The 27,548-nt window shown below is 44.3% G+C and overlaps 1 protein-coding gene across 3 annotated transcripts in view; it reads left to right on the forward strand.

Annotated features, from left to right (window-relative positions):
• LOC146860776 (cell surface hyaluronidase-like) overlaps nt 1-27,548 on the forward strand; it is a 665,184-nt gene that overhangs the window by 34,699 nt on the left and 602,937 nt on the right. For all 3 annotated transcript variants that reach the window (XR_014978861.1, XM_085644718.1, XM_085644719.1), the window contains exon 2: nt 6,388-7,089. Coding sequence is in view for 2 of the 3 variants with exons in the window: in XM_085644718.1 (XP_085500844.1) it covers nt 6,408-7,089 (682 nt within the window). In the remaining variant the exon portion in view is untranslated. The remainder of the gene's footprint in view (nt 1-6,387; nt 7,090-27,548) is intronic.

The raw sequence follows: 27,548 nt of genomic DNA on the forward strand, positions 1-27,548 counted from the left end.
CCATCTGGAATTAGAAAGTAACTGGTCCCACTTACCTCTCCCTCAGTCCAAACCCACCACTTCTGGGATGTGTGGTGATGTCCTAGAAGGGCCACTGGAAGAGCGAAGCGCAGGGTAAGTGGTCCATGTGCCGCAGCGTCTCCCCCCAAGGCCTGGGATGTCTCACCCAAGCCGCCCAGCCAAATCTGCAGAATGTGGTGCACCCAAGAGCACATCCAGGAAATAAAACAGGACGTGCACTGAGGGAAGTTTTCTTTCCTAGCCAACAGGATTGCTTTTCCCCCTCCCTCGCATACAATTATTTTCACTACCCAGCACACACTTTAATACTTAGAACAACCAAGTAATGTCACAAATTATGCTGCACTGAAATGCTGCTCCCCCCCCTCTCCAGCAAGGCAGCGGATGGAGAGTTCACTAGTATTCACTGACTCAGTTTTCTAACAGGCAGCAGTAGAGTACGTTGATTATTGCGCTACTGAGCCTGGCAGCCTTGCGCCAAGTGTCAATGTGACACACAGATGATAGCCTTTTTTTGTTGCAAATCCATTGATATCGTGGCTTTGCGACCTTCGGGGTTTGTTTTTAGACAAACAACAGAATACTAAATCTGGTAGGAAAAAACATTATGCATGTTGACTGTTTAACACAGATGTATGTATATACTACATTGGCGCACAAGCAGTTGTCTGTGTCAAGTACTCCCATTAAGGGGTTGGAAAAGAAAGTTGGGGCCTTTGAGAGATAATGGGGGCACCTACAAAGGGTAGGCACCACCACATTTTTTCAAAAACACCAATGATGTGTGTTTGCTGCCTTCTACTCCTAATAACGTCAAAAAATAAGCGGCACTGAAAGCGATCGCGTCGCGATCGCTAGTGTCAACAACTAGTGGTGCGTGCGTGCGCACCACTGAGGAGGGGGGGAGGCAGCGCGGCAGCGACAGCAAGGCGAACGCGCTGCTGTGCGTGCTGGCCACCGTCGGGAATGGGCGTTTCAAAGGCGGGACATTGTCCCGCCTTTGCCCAATCGCGTGCCTTTTTTTGTAAAAAAAAAGCACGCGAAAGCCAATGCCTGACTTCGAAAGCTGATCACACGCACGAGCATGTGGTCAGCTTTCAAAACCCTATACAAAAGGGCTCTCGCTGCGCACTGCAATGCAGGCGCGAGCCCTAAAAAGGGGTCCTATTGGGACCCGTTCCCATTTGCGAATGGGTTACCACCTACTTGAAGTAGGTGGTAAAATGCTAATGTTTTGCGACCACATTCATGGTCACAAAATATTCATACATACCATTAGGATTCGCTATTTGTAAGGGACGCCCTAAACACGCCCCTTCCAAATAGCGAATTGTAAACCCATTTTGTAACAGGTTACCGAATTGCAAAATAGGGTTTGATCCATATGAAAAGCCTTTTTTGCATTCACAAACGGCAAATCAGCCTGTTTGTGAACACAAAAATGATTGATCCATGTGGCCCTAGGCCACATACATGATACACATGACAACTGACTTGCCTTCTAAATTCACTAATGACATTTCTGTCATGGCATGGGTTGGGGGTGGGATCAATATTTTTGCAGTCACTTTCAATAAATGGCATGCAAAAAAAATGATGGATTTAACCCAAATCGGTGACTAGGGGTGAATGTTTGATTAATTTAGCAATCCGTCAATTATCTGTTCTTTTCGCATTTGTCGCCTTAAGTGGGAAGGGTATGCCAAGACGTGGGTCCCGTGCTCGCTATGCCACCAGATTCAAGCTTACCTGGCTAATAAGGCGAAACCTATCTCAGGATGCTTGTTTCTGGTTTAGGGAGGACCTGGCCTGACAGTTCGGGCTGGAGCAGGGTCAAGACTGATTTGCATATGGCTAGGTCTAAACTGAAACGGCGCAGCGTGCAAAGAATGGATTTAACCCAGATCTGTGACTGGGGCTGAATGTTTGATTAATTCAGCATTAAGTCCATCATCAGTTCTTTTTGCACCTCTCAATGCAGTGACATAAACTGATGTACTGAGTTCAAACTCTTCTGCATTTTAAATACAACTTTTATTAATTTTAAAGAGTTTTTAGCACGTTTATATGGTGTTACATGCCAAACATTTTCAGGGGTCATCTCATGCATGGGCTGTTAGAGCCCAGCCAGACCCTCCGCTTGACTTTCCTGTTAATTTGTCCGCTCACCCATCTCTAATGATAACAGCCACCAAACCCACCTCCTTCACTCCCATCCCAGACACTGGAGCAGAGAAAGTGAAGCCTCTCTGAATCATTTCCAAAAAGAGCAAAATATGTTTTTTAATTGTAAGTGGACATTGGGAGGATCACAGTACTGCCTTGTGGGAGGGCCTGTCTCACCCACCCCACCCCTTCCCCAAGAGCAGGCCAGAGATGTCGCAAACACTAAAATAAAGGCAGCAAATGCTACTGTTTGCACCCTCTCAATGTTATTCATGATTGCTTGCCTTGTGCTTCTTTTTATTTGCTCTTCTTTTGCTTGTGCGTGGTGTCTTGCGTGCCTGTGGACTGGTTGAATGTTCAGGCCTAGCCTGCTTTAATAAAGTGTAATCTAATCACCTTTTATCTACTCCCAGATTCCAGGCCTTCCCCCTCCCCCTGTACCCGTCACAGTTCCAGCTGTGCGCTGTCAGTTAAACGCAAAAGCAAGGAAAACAGAGAAACTCAATTCAGACACTTAAGGCATTTATGAGAGACATGTTTACCCCCTGAAGCTCCCAGCCACCGTAATTTAATATTTAAAAATGTTGCCTTCTTTGGGCAGATTGTTCTATCTGCAACAGAGTCCCTCTATATTTTTTTTCATCTTGTCCATGTGCTGCTCTAATATTCTTTAAACATTTCAGCGTTCGAGAAAAATACCACTCAAGCCCCAGGCAACCTGGTGATATCTTGTTGCTCATCCATTATGATTCGAGTCCATCAGAGTACAGCTGCACAGTGGCTAATGCACACATCAATAGAATGCTCCAACCTGAAATCCATTTAGTAAATCATCAGACTTCTCAAAAACGTCCCTTTGTGGTGATTATATTTCCTTAAACTCCTTTCATGATAGATAGCATGCAATATTTGATTCAATGTTGAATGCTGCAGTGCATTTCGGTCTCATGACCTTCATCAGGGATCTAATTTATTATACCCTAAAAGGATGTGGAAATGAAACGCACCTTACCATCTGTATCTATATAAATCAAATCATTATCAAACATAATCATTCTCAATAAATCACATATATCATTTAGCCAACTAACATAATACATCGAGTACATTGAATCACAGGAGTATCATACTTGATTGAAAAGCTCAGGTTTCTAACACATATCATCATTCAAAAAGTCTTTAAATAGATGGTTCCCTATTAAAGAACCATTTTTGTACTCAAGATCCATCCCGTAAAAATGACCAATAAACTTGCGTTTTTTAACTTTCTTATTTGACGTGAAACAGCAATTCAGTACTCACCTGAGAGTTGAATACCATTTTCTTGGCTCAAGAAACCATCCTCTGGCTACAAACCCATCTCTCTCCTATCATACCTGGCAAAGATCTTAAAGAAACTAATCAACAAAGCCTTATCGACAACTCCGCAACCACCAGCTCCTTGATGTCACACAGCCACATCACTCAGCCCCCACCTCTTCAATGCATACATGATCCTCTGGCCAATGTCATCTATGCACATGGCATCAGCATCCTCTCCTATGCTGACAACACTCAACTGATACTTTCCCTATTGAACAAGACCCCAACACAACACCTGCATTAATGAAACCACTAACTGGATAGAAGCCAACACCGACAAGACAGAAGTAGTGATCTTCGGCAAGAACACCTCACCAAGGGCCTCCAACTGGCTGCTAGCCGAACTGGGACTGACACCCAGAACCCAAGCCAGGCACCTCGGAATAATCATCAACAGGAAACTGGGCATGACTACACAAGTCAACGCCATCACTGCATCCTGTTTGTACATTCTGAAGATGCTGAGGAAGATCTTCAAATGTCTCCCAAGCACCACTAGAAACACTGTCACTCACGCCCTAGTCACCACCATGTTGGTCTGTGGAACGCCCTCTATGCAGGGATCACCAACCAACTCACTAGAAGATTACAAACCATCCAGAACTCGAAACCCAGACTCTTCTTCAACCTTCAACACAGAACTCACATGACACCACATCGCAGGGAACTACACTGGCTCCATATACACAACATTCTCAATGCAAACTCCTTAAACAGGCACCCTAGGATATTGATTTAAATTTATAGAAATACAATCAACGCAAAGATATAATTTGTGACAAGGCTGTTTATTTAATAGATTGATTGAAATGTGGAGCATTCTACTGATGTGTGCATTGGGTACCGTGTAGCTGTGCAGTGAGGGACTGGAATCATAATGAATTTGCAGTAATATATCACTATCTGCGACAGAGCCCATGATTCAAGTCTATATGCTGGAGAATTGACCAGAAACTTTCTGAGGCACCCTGGCTTAGCTAAGGATATCTCACTTAGATTCAAAGCAATTATCCTTAAGTAACGCCCCGATTTTTGCTCTATCATACCACCACTTCTTCATTCTCAGACTCCTCTCTCTCACCTCTGCCCCAAAGGCAGGACTGGCTAGTCTGAAACTGGAATTTTCCCACTGAACCGCATGCTACTTGGCTGCTTTTAGAGCTCGATAGGCCGGCGTGACTCAACCACGAAAACCTTCAAGGCTCCATTTTGATAGCAGCCACCTAAGGGTTGTGCCTGATTTGAACATTTTGCCAAAGTTGATTTTGTTTTCCAGTCTGGCACTTCCACCCCGCCACCCACCGCATACACTTGTTGATAAACACCCATTTTCAATCCTTCATTAACTCATGGGTCTCTTTGGATGAGCGTGATCCACCACAGAGCCGGAGACCAATCCAGCACCATTCTGTCTCACTAAACACCACCCTTACTCTCCTCACTGCCCTAGACCTGTCACATACTACCCATGGAAGTCCTACTCCTTGTTCCTACCCCAGCAGAATCATGTTTCATCAACCATGCAGAATAGACCTTCCAAAAGTATACAGCTATGCGGTCGTGCATTTTCCCGACAGTCTGAAGCTTGTACAAGTGAGAGCAAGCAGTCAAGAGACGAAAGTGCGAGCATAAAATGTGTGTCCCATGATCCCCGGTTCGGTACAAAAATACTGCCATTAGGACTGCAGCAGACTACAGATAATAGTTTAGGCTTTCTATGGAGGTTCCTACATGCTATAGAGATCCTGAACTCTTTGGAAGATTGGATTTCCAATGGAGGCTTGAGCCATCTATAGTGGTCAGGACTCTCTTTGGATTTCTGAGCTTCCCAGGGACGTTTTAGCCCTCTGGACCCTCTTTGGGTTTTTGAAGTTGGCAGGTTGGGGCTCTCTTTGGAAGACTGGGTCCTTCTTGGAGGTCTGGGCCCTGTGTTGAGATCTGGGGGCTCTTTGGAGGTTTTCACTCTCTGTGGAGGTCTGGGCCTTCTTTGGAACCCTAGGCGCTCCTTGAAGTTCTAGACACTTCATGTGTGGTTTCTTGTCATGATTCTTTGCATGATGGACTCTGCAAGAGTGATTTTCTGCGAGAGGCTTTGTGTAACTTACACAAGGTGGGATTCAAATGTCATACCTGCATGAGCCCCTTTTATTAAACGGCTGTGGACCCCACTATGCAAATCTAAGTACCATCCTCAGATGCCACTTTCCATATCGCCTCCATAAACATGAATGTAAATATAATTATAAAAGAAAAGTATAACATAGATAATACCGTGCAGAAAGGTTTGAACAGCTGATAGGGAATGACAGGATTGTCATAGAAAGTATTTAGGATATTATTTAGGATGTTATTGGCACTGTATGTTTTTTTGTGCTTTCCTAAAATCATTGTTCCTGTGGAACATTATTATTAATATGGAGGCGCCCCAGCCTCTGCATTAGTTACATGTTTACACACACGTGACGAAGTGACTAAACGTCACTCCTGAGACATGTTATGGTAGGACAATGTTCTGCGCAGCAAGTAGCCGAATGGTGACTCTTTAAATGTCCTTCATGTAGGGCTGGTCCTCTCTTGCGGCGCTTGTGCCTTTTTATGAATTAAAGTTTATGTCTATTGGTATTATGTCTGTCTACACATTATTGCACATTATATTCTATACTGTGAAGTCGTTGTATTTTTGTAACCGTCCCAAGTGTGCTGGTGAAGGTAATATCCATGCCAGGGCACCCATTGGTATTTGTGTGTTTGTTGGAACGTTCAAGTGACTTCATATGAGTGATGCTATAATTTCTAACCTTCCCCGATCTCAGACGTACCCTATCTGTTTTCTTTCAGGTCTCACCGCAGCTTTTAAGATGTGCTACGTTTCTCAAGGCTGCCAGACATTCAGCTCCCAAAATCATTTGAAGTGCTTTTCACCACAACATTTTCAAGCCACCTTCCTGCATCATTTGCCGTCCAAGGCCCAGCTCTCTGTGCAACTTCACTCCCAACAGCCCTTACATTTCCACTCTCCGCATACCTGGCAAGCCTCCTTCCAGCATCCTCTAGAGACTATCTCCCAGCACCCTTTGCAGCTTAATTCCCAGCATCCTTTGCAAGTCAGCTCCCAACTCCCTCTGAAATTGTACTCCAGTGCTCCTTGGCAGTCCGGCTCCCTGTTTCCTTCACAGTCCAACACTCTGCATCCTCTGCAGGCAAACTTACAACCCTCCCCACTGGTGCCTAGCTCTGCTCCTTCCACACCAACGCTGCAGCCTTGTATGCCACCCTTCACCCTCCATGATGTGCCAGAGCAAGTTCTGAACACAGAGCAGGTGCCGGAGACATCAGATGGCAATGCTGAACTCAGGTCTTCTGTCTTGAATATAAGACCTTGTTATGAACAACCAATCAATGGACATCAGCAAGTCAACTTCAGCCAAGCCAAGAGGCAAATGAAGACGCCATTGACTGTCGGTCCAGGTGCCCTGGCTCTCGTCTTAACAGGACTTATCCTGTTCTGCTGCCAAGGAAGTCAAGCAACGACCCTCAACTGTTAGTAAGCCACTCGTTTTGTTTTTGAGTGATGGGTGGATGCATGGTTGATGTGAGGGCAGAAAATTTAAGGCCCAACGATTACTTTGCATTATTCAAGAATATTGAATGCTTGCTTTATGAACCCTGTTGGGGGTATTTGCATGGTTTCTGCCAGTGCTGCCCCGGCCTTTAGATGAGGTGCATGTATTGTGTTTGCTATGAGGAATCACATTCTACAAGGGTATCTACTCTCTACTACCACTTTCCACAATCGATAAAATATGCATGCATCACAGGGCTGGACCTGAAATATATCTACAAACCAAGATGTTCAGGTTGCACAATAGCAATATCCACTCTACCGATAATGTCCACCACATGGTACATGGACGTATCATCTTTCCCTGAAATTAAGCTCTTCAATCTTCTTATGTCCAAAGGCACCAATATCCATGATTAATGGACCTCTCGCACAATGCTTTTGTCTGCTGACCACTCTCAGTGGGCATTACGGACTCTCATTGGATCTAGCCATCACAAGTCTTTGGTAGACTTGATGTCATCTCTCTGGTGGAGAGTCATTGGTATGAATTTCAGAACGAGGTGAAGTTAGATGGTTCTGGGAAATGCTAAGGTAGTTTGGCTTGTTGCTTTTAGAAGACCCAGATCTGAGAGTGCAGTACCAATGGAAAGCACCGCCCTTTATGCACAATAGCTACGTTAAATAAAGTTCTAGCTCAAGTTATGTTTCAGCAAGGTCGGCCAGTGACTTGATGTTGAATGTCATATTATAAAATGGACACTAATACTTACAATAGGAAAAAATCTGCATGTGCCGGACTCATTTAACCAAAGCATGACAGACGTTTATAGCATCTATAAATGTCAGACTTTTAAACCAATGGAATCTTGTTTAAGAAGGATTCTGTGAAAATAGCAAAACAGCATAGATATATGACAGCCATTTAATTTGGCCACCTGAAAGCTAACCTACAAAAAAAGTGCAAAATATTTTCTGTTGCATTCTTCACTGGGGGAGGGGGTTCATCTATACTCCTAATAGTAATTGCTCCGGACCTTGGAAATAGTCAATATCCACATTATTAAACCTGAAAGTCAACACTTGCAGATGGATTTCACAATTCCATAGGTACTTTATTGCTATTCTGTAGAACAAAAGGCAGCGTTTGTATAGGTGAATCAAGTTTGTATGGAGGGAACATTGAGAATTTGTTGAATTTCCGCTGATTGCTAAAAATACTATTCAGCCTACCCACAATACTGAGATGACATCAAAGACTGGTACTCTAAGTCAGCAATGCCTCTCTCCAAACAAACTCCAACCAGGGTTGTGTCTCGCCTACTCTTATACTCTGTTTTTTTTGCAATCATTTGTCTGCTGTATTTTCTTATGAGAATTGGAGGAACATAGGTATCCTGCCTCTCATAGGCAGGTGATACAGTTCTAGTATATTTTAACATTAATTAGTCTACAAAGCTCCTTCGATGTTTTTACGACAATATGCTGCTCATAATAAAAAAAAATGTAAAACAGTCAATATAAAAAAAAGTAACATTTTGTCTGTGGGCGGAAAATTAGATAAATGAATGTGGTTTTTGGTTGATCAACATATAGAGACTGTTCGCTCATACAGATATTTGGGTGGCATGTTCACCAATGTACAAACCTGGAAATCCATATAACTACTCAGATTAGCAAGGCAATATTTTGAATTTAGGTACTCTGCAGGGTATTTTCAATGTATGAATATTGTCCTAAATAGCATCTTGCTATTCAGTCATACAAAGTTTAATTTTGGTGACTGATCTAAAAAGAAACGAAGTGCTATGCAAGGTGTGTTTTGGCATACGGCAGTGGGCTTGTGGATTGGAACCCAAGTAATGTAAAACACTGTGGGAGGCCAGCTTGCTTGTATTAGCTTGCTGTGTGCGATGGTGACTATGGAAGACAATATATTAGTCCCAACCAGTGCTTAATTTGTAAAATTTGAAGTGCAGGTGCTCAAATCTTTGTCGGAGGCCACACCTACTTTTTCTTTGGCTCCACCCACTTCCTCCACTGGCTCCACCCACTTCCGCTATTAGCTCCAGCCACATCCTCAACGGGTACTGCGAAAAGTCAGATTAATTTCAGCAAGGGAGCCTGCCTTCCTCATAGTAAGGTTTTGATAGGAGGTTCCCCTGCCCTGTGAACATTTTCAAAAAGATTAAATCAAAAGTGCATTTAAAGCACATTTTTGAAATAAATTAGATAAAATCACTAATGCATTGAAAAGGGACAATTCCAGTGCTCCATGTGCTAATTTGGGGAAAGGACAATACTGGGGTAGGGTATGCCCTTTTTAATAGAGTCTATGAGATCAAAGATACAATGTTTACTTAGCTTATGTGACAAAATAAACCCAAATGTTGTGAAAACAAACTCTAGTCAAATCAGAACAGATAAGCTGAACAAAATCATGAAATACACTTGAATGAGTCACTGTCACTTCCAGTGGCCGAAGGTGTTTGGGATTCATAAAAAGCAGAGTTAAAGCGATTACTTTTAGAGAAACAATTAAGAAAGATGATTAACAATTGGGCTTGCTACTATAACTTACTCCCTGGCATGGAGCTATATGTGCATTTATTAGACATTCTGAATAGTAAAAAACATGGAACTTAACTTGCTTTTCCCTCCATGGCCCCCCCCCTATTGACATCCTCCTCAGATTCCCTCATTGCCACACGCGCCCCTCATCTCCCCATAGCCCTCCCCCTCATGACCTCCTCCTCGGATTCCCTCACTGCCACCCTCCACCAGTGTCCCTCATCTCTCTGTAGCTCATCCTGCTCATGACCTCCTCCTCAGACTCCCTCACTGCCACCCTCCACTAGTGCCCCTCATCTCTCTGTAGCCCCTCCACCTCATGACCTCCTCCTCGGATTCCCTCACTGCCACCCTCCACCAGTGTCCCTCATCTCCCTGTAGCCCATCCCCCTCATGACCTCCTCCTCAGACTCCCTCACTGCCACCCTCCAACAGTGCCCCTCATCTTTATGTAGCCCCTCTCTCATATGCATTTCATTTGTTGTATAGCGCTACTCATATCAGTGTAGTGTGTGTCAGTACTTTACACCACTCCCACATTATACAGGAGACAATGAATCATACAAGCCAATAAGGATTACAAGGTGTATGAATCACGTGTCATCCATACCTGTGGGCCGGAAATTTTACGAGGGTTTCGGGCTGGAGAAACACAACCTTAGGATTTAAAGAGTATTCAATGGGGGTCAGCTTTACTGATAAAAATGTATATCTGCCCAAACATACTCATTTTGGCAACATTAGAATAATGAAAGACTGGGGAAGTTCTAACTTGTCTATATCACAAAAAAAGAAAGCGAAGTTCTAATTATACCATTCATGTTTGTATGGAGCTCTTTGGTGACAGTTCATTGGTCACTGTCCTATGTTAGGATTGCAACTTCTGAACCGCAAGTAACACAAGGATCTCTGTGACAAAGGCAGTAACCCACTGAGCTTCCACAGAAAATACAATTTACTGCATTTAAAAACTACTAACAGACAAACGATTGCTCTCCAGCAGGATCATTTATCACCAGCGTTATCTGGGCATTTTGTATTGTCTTACTGTTGTCCTGCATCGGCCATGATAATGCTAAAAACTGTCTAAATGAAGCACACACGAAGTATGTGTCCTGCTGGGCCTGCGCAGCTTTTAAAAAGAAAAACTAGTAGTAACACGTCATTCTCTTACCTACTCGTACTCCATTAGTCAAACTTTGTGTCACATCACAGCCTGATGTGATACGCAGCTGCATGGGTTAGGAAAGGTAAATAGGAATAAACAAACTTCTTTTCTCCTGCGCTGCTGCATAGAAAAAGAAATATCCACGCAGCGGCAGCAGAACACTGTGGCATTTGCCATGTGGAGATGAAGGGGTGAAACAATAAACAAAGCCTCGTTAACATATAAATGGTCTTTTAAAGACCTGTGAAGTGTGAAGTACTCGGGTGCGGCTGCGATAATCTAAAACTGAATGTGTGTGCTCTGTGCTCCTTAGAAGCTATCTCGGCCCGGGCATACACACACTACCTGTGCTTTGAAATTGCGCACCTGTCTTCAATCCCTCACTGCGAGGGCCTCCCGGCCAAGGCTCCTGTTTCGGTGGGCCATGGCAGCTCATGTTTAGGTGGGTGGACCTGGCGGCCCACCCGCTAGAACCGGGCCTGTGGCTGTTGGTCACCCTATTCGCAAACCGGCTGGGACTCGGAGTAAAGAGGATCATGATGGGAATGGGACAGCCGGGCGCCGGAGACAGTGGCGGCACTGGCGGGGAATCACTTAACTTGAGTGAGTGGGACGTGGGTGGCCGTGGCACTCGTGAGGAGTAGTCTGGGAGTCGTCGGACTCTCTCTGTCTATCTATGCATATTTGCACTGCCGGGCCGGCTGCTGCGCAGCTTAACTGTCTCTTTCGCAGGCAGGGCTTAGGCCTGCTAGGAGGCCGGGGTCCTGAGTGTCTTCTCACTCTCACTCAGTCTCACAACAAGTCTCACCTGGTGTACCCCCGTTGCGTTGCCAGACCCTGGCTAACTGGCTCACAACGTCGTCCGAGTCACTCAGTATTTGTGAGTGTGAACTGTCTGTGAAGTTGTTTGTGAACGGCGAAGTGTTGAACAACCAACACGAAGACAAGGTGCGGCAGCGCTATGCTGGGGCGTGGCACTGAATGCGTGGCGTGCGCAATCAAAGCCCAATTTGAGAACATCTGCGCAGTGCACACGCTGGCTGCCACGTACAGCCCCAACCCCCGAGGCCCGAGAAGAGAACCAAAAGGCCTGGCTGCTGAAGTGATTAAGAAGTCAGTGTCATGTCATCGATCATACAGTGAGTCTGCAGACAGTTGTTAAACACTTGAGTGTGCTGTTAGCAGTGTCCCGTTACCGTAGCATTAGCGAAGCTGCTGAAGCAAGTAAGTTACTTATAAATAATTACGTGCGGTGCGTGCACCTGAGCTGAGTGTGTAGACCCGGCCCTGATAATTAGGTGCCGGTGCTAAGCACCGGAAAGCACCGGCACAAATTAAGCACTGGTCCCAACAGTACCTGTAGAATGTAATTCAGCCAGAAGAGTAAAAGTCATTAGAAATGTGTGACTTTTCATGACAAGATAAATGCTGAATTAGAAGTGCATCCAATAAATTAATTACTCAAATTGCAAAAGTTCCTTACCCATAAGGTGCAGGTTAATGAGTTACAAATAAGATTGCACTTCGGGCTTTTTCCATAAAATAAGTACATTTCTTGTACAGTGTGCTTCAAAAATAAGCTGCCCTGATATTCTTAGAATGCCACTGGCAACCGGCACAGCACAAATGTTGTTGGAGATCATTTCCAGTCAGACTGCGATTTAACACAACAATCTATTTTGGTATTCATGTCTAAATGTCTGAAAAATAGTGTTGTGTTTGAATACAATTGAAACCTTAAAGCATATTTAGGGGCAAGTAGCTCTACCATAACCTGAGAGTTTTTCTTGAAAATATATCTAGGAAAAATATCGTCTCTTGGGTTTTAGCTTGAAAAGAAAATAGAAAATACCCTTTATTAGTTCTTTGTGAATGGTGTCTTATGTTGAGAGATTTTATGTGACATTGTTAAATCCAAAAGCACTTACATTAACATGTCAAGAATGTCGTAAATTTTTAACTGCGGAAATGTTTTCATTTGTTTAAAAGTATGATCATATTTTTGACTTGATGCCATTACATAATAAAATAATGCATTACCTTTTGTAGTAGGGAGACCTAAAGACACACAGGATCCCCATGTGACAGCTGAGCTTCCGCAGGGTTAGACCAGTGTTTTTAAACTTTTATTTTCTATACAGCTAGAGCTGAGCACAATGCTCCATTTTCTAACCATGAAGGCATGATTTATTAGCCACTTAGATATTAATAAATCCTTTTAAGCAAGCAAGCTTTTTTTAACAGGGATTTGCCATTCTTCAAGTTTACAGCAGTACTCTTTCTACCCAGGGAGGAAAAGCCTTTCTGCTGTAGAGGGATCAGTTCCTGCTCATAACTCTGAGATCCATCATAATCCGGTGATAGACTGATAATCCCTTGTGGAAGGGACACAGCTGTGATTCAGACAATATGTGGGGTTTCTGTTTAATGAGCTTGGACAGATTCCATCCCTGCACCCACTTCTGTGTTATGTTGTCCTTTTAATGGAGTGTAATCCACCACATGATTTGAACCAGTTGAAGTGAATCATCTTCTTCTTTTCTTCATTTTACACAAAAATGATGTTCATTCACGAATTCACTCCTTTGAAACAAACTATCATAATGATATTCCTGTTAGACCTGGCATCCTTGGCGTGGTTTCCGCTGACTTTTTGCCTCTACCTCCTGTATTTTTGACACTGTGCTGGATTTCGTTTTTGCTGGTTTAGATGCTTTGGGCACTTTGCCACTGCTGATCAGTGCCAAAGTGCAAGTGCTGCCTGTGTAAAATTGATATTGTGATTGGTTATCCATGATTGGCATATTTGTTTTACCAGTAGGTCCCTAGTAAAGTGCACTGAGTGTGCCAGGGCTGGTAATTCAAATGCTACTAGTGGGCTTGCAGCACTGATCCACATTAGTAGCCCTAAAAAGGAGTCACAGGCCTGCCACTGTAGTGCCTGTGTGCAGTTTGTTAACTGCCATGTTGACCTGGCCAATGTACTCACTTGCCAGGCCTGACCCTTCCCTTTTCTTACACATTGGACACCCCTATGGTAGGCCCAAAGTACCCCCCTGGGCAGGTTGCAGTGTATGTGAAAGGTAGGACATGTACTAGTGTGGGTAACATGTCCTGATAGTGAAATACTGCCAATTTCGTTTTTCACTATTGAAAGGCTATCTTGCCCATAGGACGGAATGGGGAATGCTGTATAACATGGTTACCTGCATATCTTCCCATAGGAGCAAGATAGAAAATTAATCTGGAATCGCTGAACTCAGAATTTAATAACACATCTTTTAGGAAGGATGGTTTTTAAATTCAGTGTTTGAAAATAGCACTTTTAGAAAGTGGCTATTTTCTTGTTCAACCGTTCTGTGTGCCTCTGCATGTTTGTGGATTGACTGTCTAGTTTGAGAGTGACAGTGGCTGGGGCGGACTTCAGGAGTCTGGGTGAGTCAACACTGGGCTGAATAGACCTATCTGCATTTGAAGTGGTGGGAGGAGTAGCACCTGGGCCTGAATAGGGCTATGCCTGCCTTCCACAATGCTGTCTCCACCTCCTGTGGTGTGTCTGATGGCCTTGGCCCACTCTCACAAAGGAAGAAGATGTGCACTGGCAGAGTGCACTCAGAACTGGTTTGGACTGGGTCCAGGACCCTTCACACATAGAGAAGAAAGACTTTTGGAGTATAAATATGAGAGCTGAAACCCCTGAACTTTAGACTACTTTATGATCAAGAGGAATCCCTGCCAACGAAGATCAGCTGAAGAGACTGAGAAGTACTGCCCTTGCTGTGTGTCTGGGGTTGGCCTGCACTTTGCTGTTTCTACTGAGGAGAGGACCAAGGGACGTTGCTGTGTGCTGTGTCCCCTGTATGAAGAAGGACTTTGCTGTGTGCTGTGTGCATCTGAAGAAAAGTCTCCAAGGGCCTGAGAAGAGCTGGCCTCCTGTTTCTGAAGTCCCATGCACAAAAGGACTTCACCCCCAGCTTCCCTGAACTTCCTTGCTGGGAGTTCCACCCATGAACTTCCTTGCTGGGAATTCCAGTCTGCCAGGAGGGCCTGTAACTGTGCGTGAGGCCTTCTTGCTGTGGGGAGCTGGAAGCACGACGCAATGAGAGAGAAGCGTGATGCCGCCGCAGCAGCCGCTGCCGCATCATCGAGGAAGCGTGACGCCGCTGCCACTGGTCGCCGTAGCATCACCCGAGAAGCGTGTCGCCGCCACAGAGGGTGCCGTCGCAAAGCTGGAGAAGCGTGTCGCAGGGCTGCCGCACCATTGAGGAAGCGCGTCGCCACTGATCGCTGCCGCAACACCGGAGAAGCGTGTCGCCGTCACCGAGGGTGTCATCGCATCACCGGAGAAGCGTGTTGCAGGGCCAGTTGTGGCTCAGAAAACCACCGACTTCGCCACACTGCCGTCGGGTGTGCACGCATCGCCTCCACATTGTTACATCGCAAGAGAGACGCCATTTTTCCCATCGCACCGGATCGTTGCAACGCATCGAGGCACCATCTTGTCGCATCGGAACCGGAGCGCAGGAAGAATTGACGCATTGCATTGTCTGCGCCCCTTTTGTTTGTTTTGCGTTATGCATCCCAGGTACTTTGAGACTAAAGTGTCGCATTTATCATCTACAAGTTTATTTTTGCAATAACCTTTTCTGAGACATTCTACTAAGTAACTGTATGTTGGATTTTTGTTGTTTTGGTCTTGTGTAGTTTAGGTAAAGATATTTTATTTTTCTAAACTGGTGTGGTGTCCATTTGTGGTGTTTTCACTGTGTTACTGTGAGTGTTGGTACAAATACTTCACACATTGCCTTTGCGATAAGCCTGTCTGCTCCGTGCCAAGCTGCCAATGGGGTGAGCAGGGGTTATCTAAAGTGTGTATCCCTCTTACCCTGACTAGAAGCAAGGGTCGCTACTTGGTCAAAGGTACCTACCTCTGCCAACTAGAGACCCCCATTTCTAACAATTCCATACCTGCAATAGAAGGAAAATTTTTAGATATTGTGAGGCAACCAATTAAAAGCATTGCTATTCTGAGGAAATGATCCTGTTGAACAAACACCAGCCAGATTCTAGAGTTTGTAGAGGAATATAGTCCACATTAATTGATAACAGAGCATATCTCTCCTAACATAACTCGATCGCAGCATTTAATGCCTTAGGTCATGATATCACGCCATAGGCCACAGAAATACAGGGGATGTCAGGTACAGACCTCACCAGTACTGAGTTCTTCCTACATGACCAGGCGCAGAAAACAATGCTCAGGATCTTCCTTCTAAAAGCATGAAAAGTGACCTAATAAACACTCAGAGTATGGACACTCTTCCTGTGATTATCAAACTTGCTTGCCTAACCAACATCATCAAGAAACGCATCCTCATCTGCTCCGCATAATAATGTTACCTGTAAGATACCCCCAAGACGCAGACATGTTTGTGGCTCAATGACGGCTTAGCTGATGGGCTTGTACATTAAATCAGGCCTTTTACCCTTCCAGTAGCACCTTGGCTGGGCCTTGCCTAATGTTACCGTCCCTCACACTCTAACACTAGTGAGCAAATCAGTGCTCTTTGGGTCTTGCCTGACACCGCCCTGTAAAGATATGCGCTCCAGGCTGATTAAAAATAAGCCAGTCAGTCAGTCAGTCAGTCAGTCAAAGTATGCTTTATTCGAATATTATTCATAAAAGCAAAAACATTTACAATAAAAAATTCATACAGAATAAAAAGAGATTAAATTGGAATCGATATATACAAAGCATACATATGTCATGTACAACACCATAACATATAATTCATCGAGGATAAGGAGTTAAAAAAGGTTTTTTTTTTTTTTAAAAAAAGATAAAACATTAGAGAGAATAATCAGAAGACTAGCAGTCTCTCCTAAATCACGAGAGTAGTCAAATGACTAGCAATCTCTGCCTGATTGTCCACGCCCAGCCTAAATATTTAGCAGTGGCCACTGAGATCCATGGCAAAGTATTAGTACGTATTATACGCAAGGCCACACTGCCACTAGTTGTTCCTAAATTTTTGCACATCGGAGACAACCAGTAACGCCTTGGTGCCGCGTAAAACCTGCAGACAAATAAAAAATGTCCAATAGTCTCCCTGTCTGCACCACAGGCAGGACATCCATCACATAAACCCCCTGCCCACTTAGATGTCAAAGATTTGAGGGGAAGAGCGCCTACTCTCAGTTGGAAAAGGAGCTTTCTTTCCAGGGGCCTCGTTATAATGTCCCAATATGGTTCCAGACAGGGATACATCTTAACCTCAAGAAAGTCTGCAGTCATGGAACCAGCACACGAACTGCTCCAGTTCCGTCTTGCAACCGACTCCCAATATATATTCTTTATGGCAATTTTAGATGGAAAAGATGCTCCCGCCGGATCATCCCAAAGTGTGCGCAGGCCAAGATTACACAGAGATGTCCTAAGTGCCTTTAGCCAATCTATTTTATGGAAAGCATCTGACCTTATGATATCTAGAAAACCCTCTACATAGTGAGAAAGGGCAGGAGTTGTCCATATCCTGCGCCAATACAGAATAGGGCGCAGTTGTGCCAAATCCGAGATTGCTTTTCGGCCCAGATCATAATTAAGAGGCAACAATGGGGTACTTTTAGGTAAACCTGTTATTGCCCTTAAAAATTTATTTTCTGAAATTTGGAGGGCAGCAACCTTCTCAAAGCCCCAGAGCTCTGCACCATATAAGGCGGAGCCTATAGCTTTAGCTTCGTACACCTGTAAAACTGGTTTTATAGGTTTGGTCAATGATTTTCTATGTTCTGAGGAAATGGCACCTGCCAATTGTCTGTGCCTAAGTGTAGCTAAATCAGTGTGATGTCGCCAATTTTGCTCGGTGGAAATATGCATTCCCAGATATGTAAAGGTGTTTACTACTTCCAACGGGCGATCATTCAAAATAATTTTTGTTTTGAAGCTACAATGAGGATTGAATGTCATTAACTTTGTTTTGGTAGTGTTAATTTCTAATCCATATTCCCTACAAAATTCATCAAAAATGGATAAGGCACGCTGGAGTCCACTTGGAGTCTTAGATAGGATGAGCGTGTCATCAGCGAACATTAAAATGGGAATTTTGGTCCCAGCTAAAAAAGGGGCATCCACTTGGGCAGAAGTCATTCGGGCTACAACATCATTAATGTATAGGGTGAATAGAACAGGAGCCATCGAGCAACCCTGCCGCACTCCCCTTTCGACAGGAAAGTCCGAGGTTACCGAGCCGTGTCCTCCCCACCCGATTCTGGCATAGTTGGATTCGTGCAATCTCATAATCAAAGACAATAAATCGCTTGGAAGTCCCTGTTTATTTAATACCAGCCATAGCTTAGAACGGGGAACGAGGTCAAATGCGGCCCGTAGATCGACAAAGGCAGCGTACAAGCTGCCTTTGCCCAGCGTCACTGTCTTCCATTGAATTAAAGTAAAGCGGAATGCCTGGTCCACCGTACTTGTGGACCGTCGGAAGCCAGCCTGGAATTGTGAGAGAGCATTGGTCTCGTCCGCCCATTCCAGGAGCCTGTTGACAATCACACGTCCCACGACCTTCTGGATGGTATCAATAAGGCTTATTGGCCTATAATTGCCTGGCAGGGATCGATCGCCTTTCTTGAAAATTGGGATAATGACTGCACCCTGCCAAGTTTTTGGGACCGTAGCACCGAGGGCAATAGCGTTGATAAGAAGGAGAATATACTGGCACCAACGGTCCTTATCATTTACAAATAAGTCTGCTGGGACACCGTTGAGACCAGGCGCACGGCCACGGGCAACCGTGTTCAATGCCGTCGCGATTTCATCTATATCGAAGAGATTCACTTTGGGAAGGTCAAACCTAAGGTCCTCAGCCGTGCTATCACTATTATTATTTGGGGCGGCATACTGATTTTTGAAAAATTTTATCCATTCCTCTTCGGGCACATTGTTATTTGGGGGCTCTGGAAGACCTGTTTTACCCCATCTAACAATATGCCAGAATAACCGGGAGTCCCTACTATCACTGGCTGCCTTTAGCTCCGTCCAGTGATGTTCATCCCAATCTTTTTTGGCCTTTGATATACTTGTTTTATAATTCTTTCTAGCGGCCTGAATTAGAATAGATTGCCCCCCCTTGATAGCTTCGCCCAGGGTTAATCGTGATTTTCTACATTGATCGTTATACCATTTGGCTGGCTTAGGGACTCTATTAGCTTTGTTTTTTACAGGTTTGACAAAGTACTCCTTAATTTTGCAAAAGAGAGAGTTGTGTAAGCCTTCTACCTCTCCTAAGCCAATCCCAAGTGAATTAAAAAGTTTTATATCCGATATTGCAGTGTCCACCCGAGAGTTAATTTCTGCAATGGCCTGTTGGTTAATAGCTACCTTTTCCCACCTTAATCTCCGCATATCGTTTGTGGGGACGGCCCGAGGGGGGGCAGTCACAAAAAGACCAGACAATAAGGTGGTGTAAAGCCACCATTTATGAGTGACACACAAAGGATTGTGATCGCTCTCTATCCTCTTCACAACCTCCATATCACAAATTGAGGGCCGTAGTTTTAGACTGCAGATCACATAATCAATCCTAGAGTTGTGTCTGCCATTATCAAATGTACTTGACCCATCTCTATCACCAATAGTCCTGCCGTTTAGAGCTCTAAGGCCCTTTTCATAGCATAAAGTATTTAGGGCTATGATATCTACCGTCCATCGCGGAACTGGTGAAAGTTCTAATTTGGGAACAGCCCATTGTCGATCCTCTTCGTCGTCAGATAAGTCATCGTTATTCAATAGGGGTTCAAATGTTCTATTGAGGTCACCTGCAATAATGATATTATTATTTGTAGAGTTAATATCTATTAAACTGCTTAAAGCACCTAAGGTGTCAGACCTTCTCCCCTTATTACTCCGGACATAAACATTGTAAATGTCCAATATACCTAGTTTGTCTGTTGCCAGTCTGATCAGTTGGATATCTTGGTTCTTGGTGTCAATGACTTTAATAACCAGCTTAAGACACTGGCGAACCCATATTGTTAGTCCTCCCATGGGTCTGCCCCTAAGACCCTTGGAAGCCGGCACAGAGTAGTTCAAAAATCCCTGAACAAAGCAAGGTTCACATGACCATGTCTCCTGAAAAATGCAAAGGTCGTGTTTGTTAACAAAACCAGTCCAATCTTCTGAATCCAATTTGGAGTTCAGGCCAGCAATATTCCAAGACAATAAACTCCCCCTGTTCCCCTGTACATTATTGGGGCAAATATCAGATGGTAAGGGATCATACGTTTGTTTAGGACAAATATCAGTAATTACCTCCTTATCATGATCTGGTGGCAAATTGCTAAAAGAGGAAGGATCAGACAATGGCTCAACAGGCTCAGCAACTCTTGCTGACATATCAGCAACTCTTGCTGACATGACATGATTATTATCAAGTCAATCTACCTCTTCGAGGTCAGCTAGGACCTCAAAACGATTTCTCATTGGGATCGATACATTGGGTTGAGCCCTTATTGAGGCCCCAAAGTTAAAAGTGGAAGCTAACCTAGGTCTAGGAAAAAAATAAGTTAGTTCCCAAATGCTAATGGCGGACCTCCCAGAGTCAGTATACCCGTTTAGAATATAATTAACAGCCCTAGAATCCCTAAAATTGACCAAAATGATGTCTCCGCTGATGTTTTTCGGTGTGTTGCCTAACCATGGTAAACGCCTGACATGTAAGATTTATCCATTGATATAGTGTGGAAGGGGACGATTTTGTCCTAACCAGTAAATAACCTTATTTTTTAGTTGAGAATATCCCTCTGTAGCCTCGCCTTTCAAGGTAGGGACACCAGCAAGCACCACTGCAAGAGGGACAGCTTCGGGTGGAATGTTGACAGAAAGAGATTTGTGCATGTTTGTCACTAAAGCCGGGCAACGACTCTTTCTGTCACAGTTAACAACCCCAGTTGAGGGAATAGTCCCTCCCTGACTTAAACTATTCTTTTTTAGCTGGGTTGACATAGAAGTAGTGGTTTTCGCTGCACAATTATTTGTCGCATTCATCACACTACTCTCACCCTGTCGAACTGTCTGTAGGGGTAAAATAGGAGTTGATACCTGGGGAACAGACACATTGGAATACTGCCCTGGTAGCTTCGTAGGACTCGAAGATAAAACCCCTTTATTACCCAGTAAAGATTCGACTTTCGCCAGCCTAATTTCAATAGTTTGTAGGCTGTCGACAATGGGTTGCAAATGAGTTTTAAGCAGTTTCTCTATATTGCCCATTAGTTCCGCTAGTGTAATATCATTTATAGAGCAAGATGACGAAGTACCAGGAGAGGGCATGTCATTAGAGTTGTGAACAGGGCCAATTCCAATGTGAGCCAGATTGGGTTTGTTACCGGCTATATGATTCCCTTTATTCTTCTGAACTACTACATCCAGCTTTCTTCTTTTCTTAGGTAGCGGGCCTGCTAGATTAGGTACCCCTAGAGAAACTGGAGTTTGAGGCGGGGGTGCCACTAAATGTAGGTTGTTCAATGCAGCTGGGTGGCAGGTTACCTCAATGGAACGAGATATAATAGTAGGAGACAAATCATTACATGATTCAGGCATGGTTGGGTTACCAGAGGGTGATGACATAATTATAGTGTCCAGACTTGGTATACAGTCATGGCAAGAAAGGGCACTGTTGTCAGATAGAGTCACTTCATGGGACACATTGGCAGTATGAGACAAGCTTTTTATATGCTCTATGGAGCTACGTCGTCTCGCCCTTATCTCGGCTAAATTCGCTTCTTTGTCAGCTCCAGGGTTAACTTTCCACACATAGCCATCAAGAGTACCCTTATTGGATTTACTAGCCATAGTTATTCAATCACAGTCCCCCTAAAGTACGTTTCTAATAGTAGCTAAGCAAAACACACAGAACCTACTGGAACCGATGCAGCATCGAATAGTGTCTATCTCACAATCTGTGCAATGCCGCATAGAGTCCGGAGGCAAGAAAGTAGGCCCAGTCCAGTCTCTTCAGGCCTCTTCAGGCCTAAGAGGGCCCGCCCTTTGCCCGGGCTTAGCCCGCGTGCGGTCCCGCGACGCGGGGGCTGGTGCTCAGTTTTATGCGCCTCCTGGCGCCAAAATCGTCTCCGGCGGCTCTCCTGCCGCAAGAGGTGCTGGGTAGTGTAGTTTCCGGTCTCCACTCCGCGGCCGCGAGCGATGAGGACACGGCGGCGGGAGACCGGAGCTTAGCGGGATGCAGTGCCAGCAGAGAGTGCAGTGGTGAAGGCAAGGTACTGATGGCCCTTGATATGGATGCCAATGAGGTTTACACAAACTCCGTAAGGAAATTGAAATGACTCTTGGGGAGTGTACAGGAAGTCGAGGTACTCGATAAAAAGCACTCAGGTCTTTAAGTAAGTCTACTGGCATCCGTTATACATTAGGAGATATCAGGAGTATGTCTCTTGCTGTAGTAATAACAGTCTCTTATCAGCAACAACTGTTCATTCAGAAACTTACTTGTAAATAGATAGGCATATGGTAATATAAAGCAGAGCCTCTCTTACTTCCTGACTCCAATGACTTTTGTAGGAGTTGAAGAGAAGAGTCTGGATACGGTGTCACAATTCGTTACCCAATAGTTTGTTACAGTAAACAAAGTACAAGTGTAGCGCTTCCTAGCGCTCTTAGAAACGTGGGTTCTTAACTCAGAGCGTGATCTTTTCTTCGTACACGGACGATATCAAGTTACCACAATGCCTTGCGTTGTATTGGGTTGAAGAGTAGAAAGTTACGAACGCCTCCTAACGTTCGTGAAAAGGAAATAAAATACAAAAAAAAAAAGGTAGCACGTGATTTGTGCTGAAGGCGCACTCGCGCTGTGGTGGAAACGTATCAAACGTCTGATTTCGTTTAACGCTCCATCACGTTACGGTATCCAAGAAAGCTTTCAAAAAACAATGAGGGAGCCGAGTGAATTACTACGGCCGCATAGACCCAATACAATATAGTACCTCGCGCTATGAACTTCACGGGAAGGATTACTTCGGATTACTTCGGAGAAACCAAACAGCACGATCTCGCGCTCTAGACAGAAATGAAACTGTGGTTTTCTTGAAACAAATCAGGGGTCTCAGGAAACAGGGATGTCTCGCAGCGTCCTTGTGCCACGAGGAATGAAGAGAATGTTCAAAATAAGCTTTAATGTCCTTAGATTCCTGGCAGCATGCAAACACAGGAGCTCAACTGTTGTGCAGTCTACACAGCTTCTCCCCATCAGAATCCCCACATTCATCACATTCTAAATTACGTCACATGTGAACATTGCTATGGGCGGTGTCCACAAACGTACAATATAATAAACTTATCACTAACTCTTTGCTTATATGTTCGAAACACCTACTAAACATGTTTCCCTTAAGACAAGCACTATCTTCACTGCCAGAGCAATGAGACAGAGTGCACAGTTCCATCAACACATACTCTGCAAACTGGTCCCCATACTGACTTTGGAGCCAGCAGGATTTGGTTCACTTGTTGGGTTTGTTTTACATAGACTACGGCAACAACATGCCAAAGGCCTCTCCAAGAAAGGACATAAACAGTTTCATGTAGTCTAAATTGGAATATCCAGGCTCGCCTTGAGCCTAAAAGGAAGTGACCACTCAACATGCACCCGCCATGAGTTCCAATTGTTAAGTGAGCAAACCTCCAGACATACAGACGGATAAAACATTGTGGACTTGCTGGAAATCTGAGATCTGAAGCAAATAGATGAATGTCACCAGTTAGATTGTGAGGTTCAACAAAACCTCCCACAAATGAAAAAGTGTTCGAATAGTATGTTTAAGGCATGAACTAGACCCAACCTGGAGCTGTTGTTATAATTTGTATTTTTCTTTTTCCAGAAGGCATTCAAGCCCGGTCTGTGGTTCTTCTTCGTTTTTTTTACAAGACAAGTGCAGCCCGACTAGTGTTAGTTTCCTATTGTAGGAGAACCACGTGTGGGGCTCTTGCTCCCAGCTAGAAGATATACCTCCCCCCCAAAAACATTGGATGCTTCATCATTGGGTCCCCACCTAGCACTGGATAGACCTTGCCTGCCCTCTGAGTTTTTTTATTAGTGGGTATGACCAGCGTTACCACAGCTATTGTAATACCAAGGTGTACGCATATAAGTGGACAACAAACAGATTAAAAGTGTTCTACCACTCGGGCTTCCGGCCACCAGATTAAAAATGTTAGGTATGTCAGTACCTCAGATGCCTAGCTAAACATTCACTCTGGGCATTTTTTGCAGCTCTCTCATCACTTCCCAATGAGTGATTTGTAAATCAATTCACCTTGCGACTTTTTATAAGAACCATCAGCCCATTCACTATTGTGATCTTGTAAGTAATTCTCTTTTGTTTTCACCCCTGGGTTACTTATGGGCGTGGATAGTGCATACAGCGGTAGCACAGCACTGTAAGTGATCATTGGCCGTACTTAGCCTGGCTTTCACTTGTGGCATGGCCAACTGTTAAGGGTGCCCTCTGTGGTATAGGAACAGCATATACTTTTTAACACTGTGCATAGGCTGAGAGTACAAAGATTGTATTTATCCTCTTCTCCAAACTCCAAAAGATTCAAGAATGATAATTTTTGTGCATGATCATTTTTCAACAATTCCTAACAATTTCAGGGTATTCCGGCTAGGGTCAGAATGATGCAAACTATTGTATTGTTAAAGTGGTGATAAAAAAAAGTGAGAGGGAAAACTGCGTAGTGTAGCGCACCTCCGAAGAGGATGGGTTGCAAGTCAACCAGTTCCAGCTCAGATGCACTCGAGGTTCAGGACAGTTTCCTAGAGGCTTACAGGTGCTGTTCTTCCTGAGTTATGACATATGATTACGCCTTATGTCTGCAGGTAGAGTGTACAGGAGAGCAGACACTTCTCGCATGCTCAATCAGGCGCTCGCGCCACGCTTGACGCTCATTGTTCCGCAGTGACGGCAGAACCTTCCACCGAGGAGCGCGCGCCGCTTGCTTCAATAACGATGCACACATGTCCACACGGGCTCGGCTCACGCAGCCCGCTCTATTTAGTTTGCATTTATTTATGTGCAAGAACGAACGCTGTAAATTATTTAGAAAAGAAGGCGTTATGTTCTGCTGTTGTTGGTTGCATAAACTGAGGGGGCAATTGTATGAGTGGAAGCAGAGGCATCGACAAATTATGTGTATGTTGAGGAGGCGAAGTGTCAGCCATCACAGTGGTGGTTACCTTGAGGAGATGACGTGTCAGCCGTCGAGGAGGTTTATTCAGTGGTTCATAGCCAATCAGAACTATTTTTGACCAATACAACATAGAAATATGCTTTTGTGTTGGTGGAACATTTATCACAAGTAGTTTTGTGAAATTGAAAGCATGCGGTGGGCTTGCAGTGACACAGTTACAAACACTAATATATAAATAATGGCACGCAGAATTCAGGACGTCCTCCGTCATTGCGTTTGGTACAGGCTGTCAGTGTTGTTTACAACTCTGCTCGTACATTCCTAAGAGACACAGCAGTACACACTGGAGGCTGCACACACGTGCTACTGGCTGCAGAACAGGCAGGGGGGACTGTCTGCACAGACACAGAACCCTATTCTACCACGGAGAGCCGCTGCTGCAGGCTCCACCGAAATGGAAAATCCAGAGTTTAATTGAAACCATCCAGCTTTAAAGGCCCAAGAATGTGCGCCATTAACTTTCCCTTTGTAACAATGTATTTGGCCTACTGCCGCCTCTCTGGGGTCTGATAATACAAGCAGTATGTATTCAAATATATTTAACTCTTTCTTACTCTGGCAGAAGCCAGTCATGTGCTTTGTCGCTCTTTGGACAGTTTTTCTAATGACAAAGTGAAAGAGTTAAATTTACCAATGAGTTGCAAAAGTGAAATTAAATTTCTGCAGTCCTGCTTTGTGCAAATGTCTTCAATGCCTTCTAGTAAATGTAAGGTAAGTTTCTGACTTATTAAATAATAAATAATTGTCATCTCCATGTAAACACATGCAAGTTTTGGAAGGTAAGTCAGCTGCAGTAAAGAGGAGATAAAGTAATTTGAGCAGGATCGCAAACAAATGGGTATTTGGAAGCCAGTATTCACATTTTGTTCTCAAACATGGTTCCCATTTACTAATTTTTCTTGACTTGGAACTTGCATACGTTTAATTATCTTTCATCTAGGGAGTTCCTGACCGCCTTGGCTGTTCTCTCGTTAGAAGTGAACTGTTGTAATCAGGATACTTTCGGGTCCTCATGTGTACAGAAAGAGTTTATTAGATGATACAACTCTCAATGTATGGTGCTGCCAGTGGACAGAACACCCATGAATAGTACCATAACAACTAAACAATAACATAATGGACATTCTTATCTTAAAGTGACATTTATCTCCAGTAGTAGATCACAACATATCTCCCTTCTTTATCACCACAAGCTGACTACAAATGCCAATACATGGAAAAAAGAAGTTTAAATTGTAAGCAAACAAATAAAACAATACTCATCTTACTCTTGCAGATAACTTGGAGGTCTCCGGATTCTGCTGTTTTTACAATCCCACTGGTATTACCATGATCATTTCTGAGACCATTGTTATTCCTGAGGCTTACCCTATTACTTCTGCCGCCCAAAATGTCACCACTTAGACCAGGGGTGTGCAGACTCTCAAACAATCCTGTGCTTGGTCATCATGCATGAACATGAAAGCTCTGCTCCCTCCATTGCCACTGTCAACTTCTGACCACCCTGCCTTCCTTCTACACTTCCAGGGATGCTATACTTTGCTGCTCTTGGCAGGTTCCATCTCTCTCCCTTGGCAAAAACTGCATGCCACTGATGGACTTCTATAACCTGAAAGGGCCCACGGAACACATCCAGAACGCACCTAGACCCAGTCACGAGGATTGACCTTGACTTCAGCAGGAGAATATTCCTTCTGGTAATCCCCACTCAATAACAAACTCTTCTCCTCACTCAAATAATCATTTGATAAAAACACATACTTTCGGGAAGAACAGTGTAAAATGAGCTGAAATCTACCATTAATTTTGCTTTTCTTTTTCTTATGCTAAGCTCTGCTTTAGACCTGTTCCTACTCCCCGCTCCATCGTTGGTTTCCCCAACACACAAAATTCTATCAGGTCTTGCCCTGTTAGCTATGGAAGGTGCTTCCTCCATTAACACTACAACCTTGCCTTTGTTCCTCAATCAAATCAAATCAAATTAATCAAACCAAACTTGTAAAGCGCAGATAATCACCCATGAGAGTATCCAGCTGCTGTAAATCCTGCTGCATAGGGGGCTTAGTCGAACAGCCAAGTCTTGAGTCCTTTCCTGAATTCAAGCAGAGCGGTTGAGGTCCAGAGGTGATGGGGGAGGCTGTTCCAGGACTTCACCGTCAAGGTAGGAGAAGGAGCGTTCTCTGCTGTTGCTTCGGCAGATGCGAGGGGTGTGCACGAGGGAGAGGGAGGCGGAGCGCAGGTGTCTGGAGGGCAGGTAGAAGTTTAGTCGGCGGATGATGTATGCTGGTCCAAGGTTGTGAAGGGCCTTGTAGGTGTGGATGAGCATGGTGAATTGGCATCTTTTCTGTATGGGGAGCCAGTGGATTTCCTAAGGTAGGAGTGATGTGAGTTCGCTTTGGGAGTTCAGGGGTGAGTAGGGCAGCTGAATT

Source organism: Triturus cristatus, chromosome 3_1, assembly GCF_964204655.1.
Source record: "Triturus cristatus chromosome 3_1, aTriCri1.1, whole genome shotgun sequence".
NCBI classification, from domain to species: Eukaryota; Metazoa; Chordata; class Amphibia; order Caudata; family Salamandridae; genus Triturus; species Triturus cristatus.